The sequence below is a fragment of the Melospiza melodia genome, unplaced genomic scaffold (genome assembly GCF_035770615.1).
Source record: "Melospiza melodia melodia isolate bMelMel2 unplaced genomic scaffold, bMelMel2.pri scaffold_28, whole genome shotgun sequence".
Classification (NCBI taxonomy): domain Eukaryota; kingdom Metazoa; phylum Chordata; class Aves; order Passeriformes; family Passerellidae; genus Melospiza; species Melospiza melodia.
Window position 1 is genome coordinate 1,739,613 of NW_026948600.1, and position 17,227 is coordinate 1,756,839.

General features: G+C 51.0%; 1 protein-coding gene across 1 annotated transcript; it reads right to left on the reverse strand.

Moving 5' to 3' along the window:
• Positions 1–3,752: 3,752 nt before the first annotated feature.
• Positions 3,753–4,685, reverse strand: LOC134433846 (olfactory receptor 14C36-like). The gene has a single exon (XM_063182549.1). The coding sequence runs from the start codon at positions 4,683–4,685 to the stop codon at positions 3,753–3,755; it is 933 nt and encodes a 310-aa protein (XP_063038619.1).
• Between the last annotated feature and the right edge of the window lie 12,542 nt (positions 4,686–17,227).

Sequence of the window (17,227 nt, forward strand, 5' to 3'; positions counted from 1 at the left end):
CTTGTTCTCCACAACCCCAGGCCTATGGAAACCACACAATGCCCATTGAGTGAGAAGGGGAACTGGAAGTTCAGCAGCCTCACTGTCCTGCCAGCTCAGCCAGGCCCACTGGAACATTGGGGTCCACGACCACCAGGGACCACCAGAGAGACCCCCAGGAGAACAGGGATGGGGAAATATATTAATGATTTGGGGAAAATTATCATCGGATGTATATTTAGTCTGGGACAATCAATGAATATGTATGCAAAATACAGAATAAAAACAGAGATTTTCCTGCTCTCAGCCTGCAGGGCTTTGGGAGGAGCTCTCCCCCATGCATCCAGCTGAATAAAGAATGATGCTTCTTAATGCTACATTGGAGTTAAGGAGTTTTCTATTTTACTGAATTTTTGGTAACACTCCCACTGCCAAGGAAAGCTCTGTCTCCTGCTGTTCACAAACAGAGAAGGGCTGGTGGCAGATGTGGGGCTCAGAGGTTGCCTGGAGCACAGTGACCGTGAAATAATCAAGTTTTCAATGTTCTGGGAAAGAAGGAGGGACAGCAACAAAACTTCTACACTGGAATTAGGAAGGGCAGACTTTGGCCTATTTAGGATGCAGATTTGGAGAGTACTGAATCAGGCACTGATTTTTTTTAAGGAAAACATCCCTTAAAAACAAAGGGGTCCAGGAAGGATGGACACATTTCAAGAAAGTAATCGTAAAGAGATTATGATTGCCAGCCTTTCCCAGTGTGGCAAAAGATGAGCTAGTGAGAAAAATGACTGGCCTGCTAGGCGTGGTGATTTTGTGGGAACTCAAGGGTAACAAGAGGTGCATCAACTTTGGACAGAAGGTCAAGCAGCTTAGGAAATGTTTAAGGATGTTGTAAAGTCGTGCAGAAAAAAAAGTTGAGAGGTGAAAGCTCAATTAGAGTTTAACCTGACCACTTCTGTGAAAAAAAAAATAGACAATGTTTCCACAATTAAATTAATAGCAAAACATGGGATAAGGAGAACCTCTACTCTTTATTGGATGCAGTGGGGAATATAGTAACTAAAGATAAGGAGAAGGCAGAGCTACTTAACATCTTCTTTCTCTCAATTTTCAATATTAGGACGGGCTGTCCTCAGGACAAGTGTTCTCCTCAGCTGGTAAATGGACACAGGGAGCAGAAAAGCCCCTGTAATCCAGGAGGAAGCAGTTGGTGAACTGTTGAGCCACTCAGATGCTCACAGGTGTGGGATTGGATGGGACCCCACAGGAGGGGGATGAGGGAGCTGGTGGATGAGCTCCCCAAGCTGCTCTCCATCATTTACCATCAGTGCTGGCTCAGCACGGAGGTCCCAGAGCACTGGAGGTGCCAATGTGAGCCCATCCCCAAAAAGGGCTGGAAGGAGGAGCTGGGGAACTCCAGGCCTGTCAGCCTGACCTGGGTGCCCGGCAAGGTTATGGAACAGATCCCCTTGAGTGCCATAATAGGGCACCCACAGGACGGCCAAGAGGTCAGAGCCAGCCAGCGCGGATTTCAATGTCTGCACTGATGATCTGCATGAGGGGACTGAATCCAGCATCAGCAAATTTGCAGAAGACAGAAAGCTGGGTGTGAGTGTGGATCTGCTGGAGGGTTGGAGGGCTCTGCAGAGGGCCCTGGACAGGCTGGATGCACGGCCCAAATCCAACAAGGTGAGATTGAAAACGTCCAAGTGCCAGGCCCTGCATATGAGCCACAACAACCCCTGCAGCTCTACAGGCTGGGACAGAGGGGCTGCACAGCAGCCAGGCAGAAAGGGACCTGGGGGCACTGATGGACAGCAGGCTGGACATGAGCCAGCAGTGTACCCAGGTGGCCAAGGAGGCCAATGGCTCCTGGTCTGGGTCAGGAATGGTGTGGCCAGCAGGAGCAGGGCAGGGATTCTTCCCCTGTGCTCAGCAATGCTTGGGCAGCACCTGGAGTGCTGTGTCCAGTTCTGGGCCCCCAATTTAGGAAGGCCATGGAGGGGCTGGAGCGTGTCCAGAGAAAGGAAACAAGGCTGAGGAGGGGTCTGGAGCACACGTCCTGTGAGGAGCAGCTGAGGGAGCTGGGGTTGTTTATCCTGGAGAAGAGGAGGCTCGGGAGAGACAAGGCAATATCAGGGCACACGTTGGACTTGATCTCCAAAGCCTTTTCCAACATAGCTGATTCTGTGTTTCTCTGAAACCACCCTTGGAGCAGTTGCAGGATGAGCCCTGGGCCTCCTCTTCAGGAGCTCTAGCAGCCCAAGTCCCTCAGCTTCTCCTGCCAGCTCCAAAGCCCATCCTGTCAGTCCTGCAGAGCCTCTGCAGCTCCTCCTCACTGCCCAGAACATGGAGCCCCAGAGCCAGATACAGCAGCCCAGATGTGCCCCCCTGGCCTGGGGTGCCTCTGGCAAGGGAGCAGCACCAGGCACTGCAGGAGCCTGCAGACAATTCCTGCAGCACTTGTAGGATGATCCTGCTGCCCAGGGACGCTCCCATGGTGCCAAGTCAGGAACTGCAATGGGGAGTGGGGCCAGAGAGGAAAGGGCAAACAGAGATAGTCTGTTTGCAGGGGAGGGAGCAGGGTTGGGCAATAGGGAGAAAAGTGTATCAGGAAAGAGGAAAGAAAGTAAAGGTGAAGGCAGGGAAATCCTGAGGGCAGTTTGGGGGTGGCTGCCGGGCAGCCCTGGCTCTGAGCAACAGTGTCTGCAGTGGGACAGGAAACTCCCAGCTGATGGGAACAAACTTTCTGGCTTACTGCACAGGCCACGACAAAGCTGAGTGGTTTCCCTTGTGTCCCCCAGCCCTTGCTGGCCCCAGGGGCTGATGGCATTTGTGCTGCCTCAGGTTCATGTCCCCACACCAACAGCATGGGGGTGCTCCCCCTGCTCTGTGCAATGCAAACAGGGGCTGCTGAGCCAGTGCTTCCATGTCTGTGCCTGCAAGGATGGGGCACCTGTGTGAGCTGGGGGAGAGGCCAGGGGGATGTTGTTGGCAGCTCCATGAGGACACTCTGGGACGCTGCCCTGGGCTGTCCAGCACACTGGGGATGGATCAGCCCCTGCTCTGCTGCTCCTTCCCATCTGCCCCAGGGCCCTTGCAGAGCCCCAGCCATGCTGTTTGCCCCCAGCCTGCCCAGGGCCAGCCTGGGGCTACTCATGGGTCTTTTCCGTGCTGAGCATTGGCCTGGCTGTGTTCTTGAGAGAGCCTGGGCAAGGAGCCTGGAGCCCCCAGGGCCTGGCCTGAGGCGTCAGCGCTGCCCCAGCAGTGCCCATGGTCTGTCCCTGCTGCAGCCCCGGCACTGCCACCCCCAGAACTGTACCCGGCCCCGAGAGCACTCAGGCCCTGCAGCAACACCAGGGCCACTAGAGCAGCGGGGCAGGGCCATGACAGCAGCACTGGCAACAACAAATGCTGCTGCTGCTGGGCACAGCTGCTGGGCCAGCACTGATCTGCCCCAGCTCTGCACACAGACATTGCTGCTACAGCTCCAGAGAAGGCAACAAAAGGGGGATCTCTCATGAAAACTGTGCTGGGAAATCCTTTCTCTAATTTATAGCTTCTGAAAGCACAGCTCCTAATTGACACAGTCTGGGACCACAATGAGGGTGGAGAGAAACAGAACAAGAAATGGCACAAAAAATGAAGTTTGTTTGTGAATAGTATTAAAAACTGAAAGAAAGGAAAGAAACATACAAACCAACCACCAAAACCAAGCAGAACTATCAAAGATTACTTTTAGTACAAGTGATTTGCAAAAACGAGGCAGCACTTTATTGTCTCTGATACCATCTAGTCATCAGTGTCCACACTGCAGCCTTGAGCTCCTGGTTCCTCAGGCTGTAGATAAGGGGGTTCAGGGCTGAAGGCACCACTGAGTACAGAACGGACACTGCCAGATCCAGGGATCGAGAGGACATGGAGGGGGGCTTCAAGTAGGCAAATGTGCCAGTGCTGACAAACAGAGAGACCACAGTCAGGTGAGGGAGGCAGGTGGAAAAGGCTTTGTGCCGTCCCTGCTCAGAGGGGATCCCCAGCACAGCCCTGAAGATCTGCATATAGGAAAAAACCATGAACACAAAACAACCAAAAGCTAAAGAGATGGAAAACACAAGAAACCCAAGTTCCCTGGGCTTGGATTGTGAGCAGGAGAGCTTGAGGATCTGTGGGATTTCACAGAAGAACTGGCCCAGGGCATTGCCATGGCACAGGGGCAGGGAAAATGTACTGGCCGTGTGCAGCAGAGCATTGAGAAAGGCACTGGCCCAGGCAGCTGCTGCCATGTGGGCACAAGCTCTGCTGCCCAGGAGGGTCCTGTAGTGCAGGGGTTTGCAGATGGACACATAGCGGTCGTAGCACATGACAGTCAGGAGGGAAAACTCTGTTCCAATGAAGAAGACATGTAGAAATAGCTGTGCTGCGCATCCAGAGTAGGAGATGGTGCTGGTGTCCCAGAGGGAATTGTGCATGGCTTTGGGGACAGTGGTGCAGATGGAGCCCAGGTCGCTGAGGGCCAGGTTGAGCAGGAAGAAGAACATGGGCGTGTGCAGGTGGTGGCTGCAGGCTATGGCGCTGATGATGAGGCCGTTGCCCAACAGGGCAGCCAGGGAGATGCCCAGCAAGAGGCAGAAGTGCAGGAGCTGCAGCTGCCGCGTGTCTGCCAATGCCAGCAGGAGGAAGTGGCTGATGGAGCTACTGTTGGACATTTTTTCACTCTGGGCATTGTGGACTGTTGAAGGAAGACATTGACAAGGTGTGACCAAATTTTTTGAGTCAATTCTATATTTTTTTTTTAATCTCTGCAAAATCATTCCTCTTCCTGTGAGGGAATTTGGCTAAACTTTCTTTGATTTTGAGCTTGTGCAACTGAGTACCCGCCTCATCTTTAGCACTGCTCTCAGGCGGAACACTGCAGAGCCCAGAGGGAAAACAGGGCTTCCCGTGCCCCAGTGCAGACAGTGCTAGTCCCCACCCAGGACTCCTTTGATAATTAAAACTCCTCTGTTTGAGGGTGCCTGCACTTAAAAATTTATTGAAAAATAAATTGGACTTTTTGAACACTCCAGTTTAAAAATAATATTCTCTGAAATCTTCTCTCTTTCCCTATGCAGCTGGACAGGTATGGATACCAAGGGTTGGTCTGGCTCTCTGCTGCCTGGAGTTGTGCCTACTGGGAGCTGTTTCTCTCTATCCAAGCCTTGTCCCTGCCAGTGCTGCCCAAGCCCGGCCCTGCCCCGGGGGCTCAGCTCTGCCCTGCAGACCCCTCCCAGCACAGGGCACTGCCCAGGGGCATCTCCCTGGCACCAGGGCCTTAGGGGCAGGCCAGACAAACAGAGATGCTGCAAGCCAAGGTGCTGCTGCTGCTGGCTGTAGGGAGAGGAGGCTGAGGAGGCACTTTCTGAGGGAGATCTGAGGCCCATCTGCTGATGCCCAGGCTGACAGTGCAGGAGTCTCAGTGACACAGCCAAAGATGACAGCTCCTTTCCCTTCCCTTTAGGAGAAAGCTGAGAGCAGCCCTGGCCATGCAGAAACATTTCCAGAGCAGGAGGAATCTGCCCTGATGGGGGTGGCTCCTTCCACCTCCAACTTCTCCCCTGCAGTGTCCATGGGGAGCTGCCAGTCAGGCTGAGAGCTGCTCCTGGCAGGGGGCACATGCCCTGGGCTGGCCAAGAGCCCTGAGGGCTGCAGGAGCTGCTCTGCAGAACAGCCCTGGGCAGCCCTGGCTTCAGCCTCAGCTTCAGCCCCTGCAGCCGTCCCTGGCAGCAGGAGCTGTCCCTGCCCTGTCCTTCTGACGGTGCACAGGGCAGCTCCGCTCTGTCGCAAAACCTCCCCCAAAGCAGAAACGGCAGCAGAGCCATCCTTACAGTCACATCAGTCCTGTCCTGGGTCAGCTTCAGGAGATCCCTCCAGGAGCACAGGGGACATTGCCCTGCACCCACAGACTCACCATGCACAGGGCTGTGAAGAGCTTTCCCCAGGTGAAGTCTCAGCTCAATGTCTTCCCAATCCTGATTGCTTTCAGCCTGTCTCTGCCTGGCTCCTGTCCCCTCAGTGCCTGCAGGCAGAGCCCTCAGCACTGCTGGGCTGGGAAGGAGCTGGCCCTGGGAAGAGCTGTTCCTTTAAAGCTCAGCAGCACAGACAGAGCACAAGGATTTTAATGAGCCTCTTGAGATTTGGTGTTGTTTACATCAGACTCATTCCCTTAGAGAGTCTTCAAAAAACTTCTCAAGAACTCAAAATTAAATTTAGACTCCAAAGTTTCTTGAAGTTTTAATGGGTCCCCTTAAAGAACACAATTGAGGAAGTGTCCCCAGGTTCCAGTTAGAGCAGAACCCTCGAGGCAGTGATGACAGCAGGGGACAAACAAGGCCAAGGTGTCTCTGGTGCTGAGCAAACCTGGATGTGTTTGAGGAATGCAAAGGACCAAGGCCTGAGCCCCAGCCCCTGGCCAGGCAGATCCTGTCCCTCCCTCCTTGCTCAGGGCTCTTCCCGGGATGGGCACTGGCATGTGGGGATGTGCAATGGCAAGGGCAGGAGCATGGGGTGGCCCCTGCAAGGCTGCTGAGCAGGGACAAGGAGGCAATGAGGCCCCAGCCCTGCAAGGGTTACTTGTCTCCTGCTCCTGCCTCAGGCCCAGGGCCAGCAGCCATGGCCAATGAGCTGCTTAAGTTGGCTCTGGCAGGGCTGTCTTGCAGCTGCTGCCCATCCCTGTGTCCTGTGCAGCCCGGGCTGTGCTACAGTGTCCCTGCCCTGTGCCTCTGTCCCTGCAGGCTGTCGGCATCCCCTGGCTGCCCCACCTGGCTGGGCCCTTCCTTAGCTGACAGCTCTGCCTCCTGCCTGCCTTTGCCTGCCCACAAAAAGCCTTGGGCTGCTCCAGGCTCCTTCTGGGGGAAGTGTTGCACCACAGTCCTGCCCTAGGAAGGAAATCCCTTTCTCTTTGTTCCCAGTCTGGGCCTCCCCAGCTAGCTTAATCATTGATTTTTTTCTTTCTCTGGCTGTTGTCTACTATGTCAGAAGGATGGACCATCTCTGAAACCACCCTTGAATCCCTCCCAGGGTTCTCCTCTGCTGTCTTCAGTCTCCACCCCACTGAGCACAGAGCTCCTCTGTCCCTGTACAGTGCTCATGTGCTTGAGGCCATGGGTGCCTGGACAAGAAGGACAGTTCTTTACTACAGGAAGGAAATCACAGAGCCCCAGGACTTTGAAGGCAGATCAGAGGCACTCACCAGAGGCTAAGGCCAGCCAGACCTGTCTGTCCTTGCAGCTTTTGTCTGAAATCAGCCCTCGGATATTTGGGGAGTTTTGGAGGTGGAATTCCATTTCAGCCATGGGTGACTGGACCAGAATGACAGTTCTTCTCCACAGGAAGGAAAGGGCAGAGCGTCAGTGTTTTAAAGGCTGATTAGAGGCAGCCCCAAGGAGGCTAAGGTCAGCCAGACCTGTTTCCCTTGGGAATATTTGTCTCGGAGCAATCCTTGGATAGAGGGAATTTGGGAGGCCAAATCCCAGTTTTTACCGTGGGCATCTGGACAAGAAGGACAGTTCTTTTCCATAGGAAGGAAAGTACAGGGCCCCAGTGTTTCACAGACAGATGAGAGCTCGCCCTAAGGAAGGCAAGGGAACGTAGACAGTCCTGTCAGCTTTTGTATGGGAGCTATCATTTGATATAAGGAATTTTGGAGGCAGTTTCCAAATTTTAGCTATGGATATCTGCTCTTGAAAGATCATTTTTCCCTGGAAAAAAAAGCACAGACCCCCAGTGTTTTGAAAGCAGATGAGAGGTGACCCCCAAGGTTCCAATGCCACCCAGAACTGTCTGTTCTGGCAGATTTCATACGGAATCATCCTTCGATATAATTTAATTTGGACGTTGTCCTGGGGTGACATTATGATGCTTGCATCCCCATTCATATGTTCTGTGCCTTTAAGACTGGCTCTGAAAAGTGGAAGTTTTGTTTGGGTTTCTCTTATCAGGGACACAGAGACTGGCAGTAATAGGGCTGTTTTCGCTTCTTGCTTTTTGCTTTCTGCTTTGCTTGCTCTCTCTCTGCTCTCTCTTTTGCTTGCTTTTGCTTCTGCTTATTTGCTAGTTCTAGCTAAACAGTCCAAATTCCTTCCTGGACTGTTTCTTCTCTCCTGTTTCTGTGAACATCTCGAACCTGCTCCGGACTGGGACCTGGGAACACCGAGGGTTTGCACCGTTTGGCTGGAGCAGCTGCCCAGCGCTGGAGGGCCTAAGAGAGCAACCACCCCTGCAAGAGACTTTCTGATTTTGTCACGTTTTTCAGAGTGGTGTCATCTGGTATTGTTCATTTTGTGTGCTGGGGGGTGCTGTGCATGTCAAATAAACAGGTTCTTTCCACTTCTCTCTGAGGAATTCTTCCCGAACTGGTTGGGGGGAGGGGCCGTGTGGGTTTTGCTTTCTGGAGGGGCCCTCCTTTGCAGATTCTCTGCCAAATTTGCCCTAAACCAGGACAAAATATCAGTGCCCATCCTGGGGGCTCGAGAGAGTGGAAAACCCTGTTTTGACTGCATTTTGGTTGCCATTATTCTGTGTTTATTTAAATCAGCTAATAGCCATGCTTTTTGAATTCATCATGTCTGTTGGGGTGAAGGTTTGCATGCACTTCTGGTCCCTAGGGATTTTTGAGATTTTAATACCCCTATGGTCCCTAGGTTTATTTTCTTATCCAGAAATAGCTTTAGTATTGTCCCTAATAGGTCGTTTTTACATCAGAGGGGCAGTGACCAGAATAGCTATCATGCTGGGCTTGGTGGCAATGATGTGCAAGAAGTTTATAAACATGCTGGGGTCTGCTCCAGGTATGAATGGCTCATGGCTATGGTTATGCATCCAGTTTGTTAGAGGAGGAGCCGAGAATAAGACTTTCCAGCCTTCCCTTTCCTTCTTCTCCTTCGGATTGGTTATATCACTTTTTGAGAATGTTCAGTTTCCCCTGAATGTTAAAGACACCATCTTTCTGGTATTTAATCTGGTAAGCTTCCTCTATATGGTCTGCAGCTTCTCTAGAATGAGGGCTGAGATATCCAGAGGAGGTGGTGAGACCCCTGACCCAGAAGCAGAGGCAGGCGTGAAAAATCCTGAGTGATGTGGAGAATGGGAAAATATAGGCCAAACCTTGAAGGAATTTTCTGATCCTGTAGACTGGGATTTTCCACAGGAACAAATTCAGAACCCAGCTGAAGTGGGGAAATACCTAAAAGAGAAGTGCCATGAAGATTCTAAGGAGAAAAGGCTAATTGCAAATAAGCTGGGCCCTAGCCTATGCTTATTACACTTTTTTAGATAGTGTAGGGCAGCAGACAGAGGCAGGGGGGCAGGGAGATAAATCAGCTATCCCAGTCACTCAGGCTGCAGCTAACACTCCAGGCTTGAAGCCAGCAGCCAAACCAGATAGTGAGCCTAAGCCAGCATCTAAACCCATGGCTGTTGCTACCAGCACTAGAAGTGGGAAATGCAGGACAAGACCAATCGACCAGTGGATGATGATGATGATGATGATGATGATGATGATGATGATGATGATGATGATGAAGGAGAAGGAACCTCAATGCCTCCTGACATAAAATCAGGAGTCAAAGCAGCAGGTGCAAGATCAGATGCAAATATTGAGTCCTTTTCCCTGAAGGACCTTGATGGCCTAAGGAAGGATTACACCTGACGACCTGATGAATCCATAATTAGTTGGTTAGTCCTCCTCTGGGATGCTGCAGGCGAGGCTACAATTCTGGATGGCACTGAAGCCAGGCATTTGGGATCTCTGTCACAGGATCCTGTCATTGACCAAGAAATTATGAGGGGGGCTAATCCACACAGCCACTGGGCATGGGTCTTGGACAGTGTTGCACAAAGATACCTGTGTGCAGATGATCTCTATATACAACAAACTCAGTGGAAGACCATAGAGCAAGGGATCCAATGCCTGAGAGAAATGGCAGTGGCAGAGATTATCTTCTCAGATGATATAACAACTAGGAACCCAGACTTAGTGCCATGCACGTCTGTGATGTGGCAAAAATGTGTACGACTTGGGCCACGTGAATATGCTTCTGCCTTAGCCATAATGAAGAGGGATGAGACTGTGCTTGACATGGCAAGGAAGCTCCGAGCATATGCAGATGCTGTGCATGGCCCAACACATGCCAGAATTGCAGCAGTAAAAACACGTCTGGAGAAATTAGAGGATAAGATAGAGGAGAATCATAAGAAGCTTAGAGAGGAGATTAAAGAAGACCTTCTCCAAATTTCAGCAGTACAGATCTGAGGTTCTGGTATCCAAGGCAGACATTTCCCAGATGGTGAAAGAAGGTACACCCCACGAGCTGATCTGTGGTTTTACTTGTGTGATTGTGGGGAAAACATGAGAAGGTGGGATAGAAAACCTACTGCTGTTCTGGCATGACGGGTGCGTGAACTGAAGGAAGCCACCAGAAGGAAAGCAGCTCCAGTTGCCCGTAGCCAAATGGCCAGGTATGATGATGATGACATGTCCGATCCCCTTGAAGGAACATCCAAAACATATGCCCAGGGAAAGAAGGATAACCAGGCTTAGAGGGGCCCTGCCTCTAATCAGGTGGAGGCTAGGGAAAATCATGTTTTCTGGTCTGTGTGGATTCGTTGGCCTGGCACATGGGAACCACAAGAGTATAAAGGTTTGGTTGATACTGGTACGCAGTGCACATTAATCCCATCAACACATGTGGGGACAGTCTGTTTCTATTGCTCGTGTGACAGGGGGATCCCAGGATTTCACTTTGGTGGTAGCTGATGTAAGCCTAATGGGAAATGAGTGGAAGAAGCATCCTATTGTGACTGGCACAGAGGCCCCATGTATTTTGGGCATAGACTACCTTCAAAGTGGGTATTTCAAAGACCCAAAGGGACTCAGATGGGCATTCGGGATAGCAGCTGTAGTGACAGAGGGCATCCAGCAATTGAACACCTTGCCTGGGTTGTCTGAGAATCCATCTGCAGTAGGAGGCCTGACGGGAGAAGAGCAACAGGTGCCAATTGCCGCTTCCATAGTGCATCGATGACAGCATAGAACCACTCAAGATGCTGTGATCCCCATCCATAAGATGATGCGAGAGCTGGAGAGCCAAGGGGTGGTCAGCAAGACCCACTCACCCTTCAACAGCCCCATTTGGCCTGTGCGAAAATCTGAAGGAGAATGGAGATTGACTGTGGACTACCGTGCATTGAATGAAGTGACTCCACCATTGAGTGCTGCCGTGCCAGACATATTAGAGCTCCAGTATGAGCTTGGGTCCAAGGCAGCAAAGTGGTATGCCAGTGAAGACATTGCCAATGCATTTTTCTCCATTCCTCTGGCAGCAGAATTGAGGCCTCAGTTTGCCTTCACATGGAGGGGAGTGCAGTACACCTGGAACCGACTGCCCCAGGGGTGGAAGCACAGCCCCACCATCTGCCATGGACTGACCCAGACTGCACTAGAAAGGGGAGAGGCTCCAGAACATCTGCAGTATATTGATGACATCATTGTGTGGGGGAACACAGATGCTGAAGTGTTTGAGAAAGGGAAGGAAATCATCCAGATCCTCCTGGGAGCTGGTTTCGCCATTAAAAAGAGCAAAGTAAAGGGACCAGCTCGTGAGATTCAATTCCTGGGAGTGAAGTGGCAAGATGGACGGCATCAGATTCCTACAGATGTCATCAACAAGATCACAGCAATGTCTCCACCCACCAATAAGAAAGAGACACAAGCTTTCTTGGGTGCAATAGGTTTTTGGAGGATGCATATTCCTGAGTACAGTCAGATCGTGAGCCCTCTTTACCTGGTCACCCGCAAGAAGAACAATTTCATGTGCGGCCGTGAGCAGCAGCAAGCCTTTGTCCAGATCAAGCAGGAGATTGCCCATGCAGTAGCCCTTGGCCCGGTCAGAACAGGACCAGAGGTAAAGAACATGCTCTACTCTGCAGCCAGGAACCATGGCTTGTCCTGGAGCCTTTGTCAGAAGGTGCCTGAGGAGACTCGGGGTCAACCACTGGGATTTTGGAGTCGAAGCTACAGAGGGTCTGAAGCCAACTATACTCCCACAGAGAAGGAAATCCTGGCTGCCTATGAAGGAGTCCAGGCTGCCTCGGAGGTAATAGGCACTGAAGCACAACTGCTCCTGGCACCCTGACTACCACTGCTGGGGTGGATGTTCAAAGGCAAGGTTCCTTCCACTCACCATGCAACCAGTGCTACATGGAGCAAGTGGATTGCTCTCATCACTCAGCGTGCCCGTATAGGTAAACTGAATCGCCCTGGGATTTTGGAGTTCATTACAAATTGGCCCGAAGGTGAGAATTTTGGTGTCACAGATGAAGAGGAACAAGAAACAGTGACACGTGCTGAAGAGGTTCCTCCCTATAAACAACTGCCCCCAGAGGAAACACGCTACAGTCTTTTCACTGACGGTTCCTGTCGCATTGTAGGGATGAACCGGAAGTGGAAAGCAGCCGTATGGAGCCCCACACAACAGGTTGCACAAGCTACCGAAGGAGAAGGTGAATCAAGCCAACTTGCTGAACTCAGAGCTGTTCAACTGGCCCTGGACGTTGCTGAGAGAGAGAAGTGGCCAAAGCTCTACCTCTACACTGACCCATGGATGGTAGCCAATGCTCTGTGGGGATGGCTGGAGAGGTGGAAAAAGGCTAACTGGCAACGTAGAGGAAAACCAATTTGGGCTGCTGATGAGTGGAAAGACATTGCTACCAGGGTAGGGAGGCTACCTGTGAAAGTCCGCCATGTAGATGCCCACGTACCCAAGAGTAGGGCCAATGAGAAGCACCAAAACAATGAGCAGGTAGACCAAGCTGTAAAGATAGGAGTGTCCAAAATAGACCTAGATTGGGAACATAAGGGAGAGTTATTTCTAGCTAGATGGGCCCATGATGCCTCAGGCCACCAGGGCAGAGATGCCGCCTATAAGTGGGCACGAGACCGAGGAGTGGATCTAACCATGGACAGTATTTCTCAGGTTATCCATGACTGTGAGACGTGTGCTGCCATCAAGCAGGCCAAGCGAGTGAAGCCCCTGTGGTATGGTGGGTGGTGGTCCAAGTACAAGTATGGGGAGGCCTGGCAGATTGACTACATCACACTGCCCCAGACACGCCAGGGCAAGCGCTACGTGCTGACCATGGTGGAAGCCACCACTGGATGATTGGAAACCTACCCTGTGTCTCATGCTACAGCCCGGAACACCATCCTGGGCCTTGAAAAGCAAGTTCTGTAGAGACATGGCACCCCTGAGAGGATCAAATCAGACAACGGGACTCATTTCAAGAACAGCCTTATCAACACCTGGGCAAGGGAACATGGCATTGAGTGGGTGTACCATATCCCCTACCATGCACCAGCTGCAGGAAAAGTGGAGAGGTACAATGGACTACTAAAAACCCAGTTGAAAGCTTTGGGTGGGGGATCTTTCAAGAATTGGGAGCAGCATTTAGCAAAGGCCACCTGGTTAGTTAACACCCGAGGTTCCACCAACTGAGCAGGTCCTGCCCAGTCTGAGTCCCTGAATGTAATAGAAGGAGACAAAGTCCCAGTGGTACATATCAGAGGTTTGTTAGGGAAGACTGTGTGGATTAATTCTGCCTCGAGTACCGACAAACCCATTTGTGGGGTTGTCTTTGCTCAGGGACCAGGTTGCACGTGGTGGATAATGCAAAGAGATGGAACAACACGATGTGTACCTCAGGGAGATCTGATTGTGGGATTAGAATGATATGCAATATCACTGTTCATTGGATGTTACTGCCATTGTCTGTACATTAAACCATACAGACATGAGATAGAAGGAAATGTGTAAGAGTTGAAGGTCTGGGCAAGTGGAAGATGGAGAAGGAAATGTGTATGTGTCAAAGGTCTGAGTAAGTGATAGATGGAGCTTTAAGTGAGTAAAGTGAAAAGGGGGAATCCTGCAGCTCTGTAATAGAGGGCCTGGATTCAGTGGTCCAGTGTGGGGATGTCATGAAGGCATGATGGGTATTGCTTGTAATTTTGGGGAAACAGATGGAAATTTTGTATGAATAATGCATGATGTGTTGTAGTATGTTGATGATATGGGGATAAGGGGTGGAATGTCCTGGGGTGACGTTATGATGCTTGTATCCCCATTCATCTGTTCTGTGCCTTTAAGACTGGCTCTGAAAAGTGGAAGTTTTGTTTGGGTTTCTCTTATCAGGGACACAGAGACGGCAGTACATAGGGCGGCTGTTTTTCACTTCTTGCTTTCAGCTTGCTGCTTTGCTTGCTCGCTTTTCTGCTCTTGCTTCTGCTCTCACTTTTGCTTCTGCTTATTAGCTAGTTCTAGCTAAACAGTCCACATCAATTCCTGGACTGTTTCTCCTCTCCTGTTCCTGTGACCATCTTGAACCTGCTCCAGACTGGGACCCGCGAACACCGAAGGTTTGGCTGCAGCAGCTGCCCAGTGCCGGAGGGACTGAGAACAGAGCAACCACCCCCGAAAGAGACTTTCTGATTTTGTCATCTTCCTCAGAGCGGTGTCAGCTGGTATTGTTGATTTTGAGTGCTGGGGGGTGCTGTGTCCGGTAAATAAACAGGTTCTTTCCACCTCTCTCCAAGGAATTTTTTCCCGAACCGGTTGGGGGGAGGGGCCGTGTGGGTTTTGCTTTCTGGAGGGGCCCCCTTTGGAGATTCTTTAACAAATTTACCCTAAACCAGGACACCAATATTCTGTGAAAGAAGGAGGGGCAGCAACAAAACTTCATCACTGGATTTACGCAGGGCAGACCTTGGATTCAGGGTGCAGATTTGGAGAGTACTGAATCAGGTACGTATTTTTTAAGGGAAAGAGCACTTAAAAACGAAAGTGTCCAGGAAGGATGGACACACCTCAAGAAAGGAATGTTAAGGGGGAAGAAGCAGCCTGTCCCTTTGTGCCAAAGTTCAGCCTGAGAGGAAAATGACTGTCCTGGCTGGACATGGATCTTTTGTGGGAACTCAGGAAAAAAGAGAGTGCATCACCATTGGGTAAATCAGGCATCTCAGGAGGTGTTTAAGGATGTTGTTAGGTTGTGCAGAAGGAAAAGTAGAGTGGTGAAAGTTCAATTAGATCTTAACCTGGCCATTTATGTGAAAAATAATAAAAAATTATTTTAAAAATAAACTAATAGCAAAAGGACAGATAAGTAGAACATCTACTCTTTATAGGATGCAGTGAGGAATAGAGTAACTAAAGATAAGGAAAAGCAGAGCTGCTTAACACCTTCTTTCCCCCAGTTTTCAACATTAGGACAGGTTGTCCTCAGGACAAGTGCTCTCCTGAGCTTGTGAATGGGCACAGGGAGCAGAACAGCCTCCCTGTAATCCAGAAGGAAGCAGCTGGGAACCTGCTAAACCAGGTGGGCAAGAAGGCCAATGGCTCCTGGCTTGGATCAGGAATGGTGTGGCCAGCAGGAGCAGGGCAGGGATTCTTCCCCTGTGCTCAGTACTGGTGAAGCCACACCTGAGTGCTATGTCCAGTTCTGGGCCCCCAATTTAGGAAGGACAAAGAGGGGCTGGAGCATGTCCAGAGAAGAGCAACAGAGCTGGGGAGGGATCTGGAAAGCAAGTCCTGTGAGGAGTGGCTGAGCGGGCTGGGGTTGTTTATCCTGGAGAAGAGGAGGCTCAGGGGAGACCTCATCACTCTCTGCAACTCCCTGACAGGAGGGTGCAGTTGGGGGGAGTCGGGGTCTTTTCCCAGGGAACAGTGACAGGACAAGAGGACACAGCTTAACATGTGCCAAGGGAGGGTTAGACTGGACATTTGGAACAGGTTCTTCACAGAAAGTTCGATTGGGCATTGGAAGGGGCTGCCCAGGGAGGTGGTGGAGTCACTGTCCCTGGAGGTGTTTAAGGAAAGACTGAACGTGGCACTGAGTGCCATGGTCTGGGTGACAAGGCGATGTTGGGTCACAGGTTGGAGTTGCTGATCTCCACGGTCTTTTCCAGCCTGGTTAATTCTGTGATTGTGTGATGATTGTGACACTGTGTGGCATCAAAAACCCAAGGGTTTCTTCTAACAGTGCAGGGCTAAATCAAACCAAGGAGTCCATTTTGGGACTCTGGCACCTCATGGAATTCAGAAGACTGTTGTAATACTGTGTGGTTTTGTGGAAATGAGGAGACTGTTGTGACACTGTGTGGCTTTCTGGAAATGAGGACACTGTTGTGACACTGTGCAGCCTTGTGTGACAATGGGGCCATTCTGACAATGCAGGGCCCAATGGAACCAAGGGGCCATTTTTGCACTGAGGACACTTGTGGAATGAAGGAAACATGTTTGACACCGTGGTGCCCCTTGGGACTAAAAGGCCATTGTGACACTGCGGGGCCCAGGTAGAACAGAGGACACTGTGAAACTGAGGGGCCCTATAGAACCAAGAGACCATTGTGACTCGGTGGAGCCTCATGCAATCATGGAGGCCATTGTGACACTCTAGGGCTCCATAAAGCAAAAGATATCCAAAGGTGAGTGTGAGTGTAGATCTGCTGGATGGTAGGATGGCTCTGAAGAGGGACCTGGACAGGCTGGATGCAGGGCCCAAATCCAACAAGGTGAGCTTGAACAAGACCAAGTGCTGGGTCCTGCTCTTTGGCCACAGCAACCGCTGCAGTGCTACAGGCTGGGGATAGAGTGGCTGGACAGTGGCCAGGCAGAAAGGGACCTGAAGGGACTGATGGACAGCAGGCAGGACATGAGCCAGCAGTGTGGCCAGGTGGGCAAGAAGGCCAATGGCTCCTGGCCTGGATCAGGAATGGTGTGGCCAGCAGGAACAGAGCTGCTTTGCAGCCCCTGACGTACCCCACCTCTGCACACAGAAATTGCTGCTGCAGCTCCAGAGAAGGCAGCAAAAGGGGAATTGCCAGGGAAGACTTTGCTAGGAGATGCTTTAGGTCACTTAAAACCACTGAGAGCAGAGATCTTCATGGACACAGTCTGGGGCCCCAGCAAATATGGAGAGAATCAAAATGAAATATGGCCCAAACAATGCCATTTTTTCTGGACAATATTAAAAGATTAAGACAAAGGAAAGACAAGAATAAATCAAATACCAAACCCAAGTATTATCAAAGACAAAATTTATTACAAGTGACTTGCGGAAACTGGCAAGCAGTTTAGGTTACTGAAACCGTCCATTCATCAGTGTCTGCACTGCAGCCTTGAGCTCCTGGTTCCTCAGGCTGTAGATGAGGGGGTTCAGGGCT

Bases quoted from the DNA above. Each gene is read 5' to 3' on its own strand.
- LOC134433846 (XM_063182549.1), bottom strand. From the start codon at position 4,685: ATGTCCAACAGTAGCTCCATCAGCCACTTCCTCCTGCTGGCATTGGCA.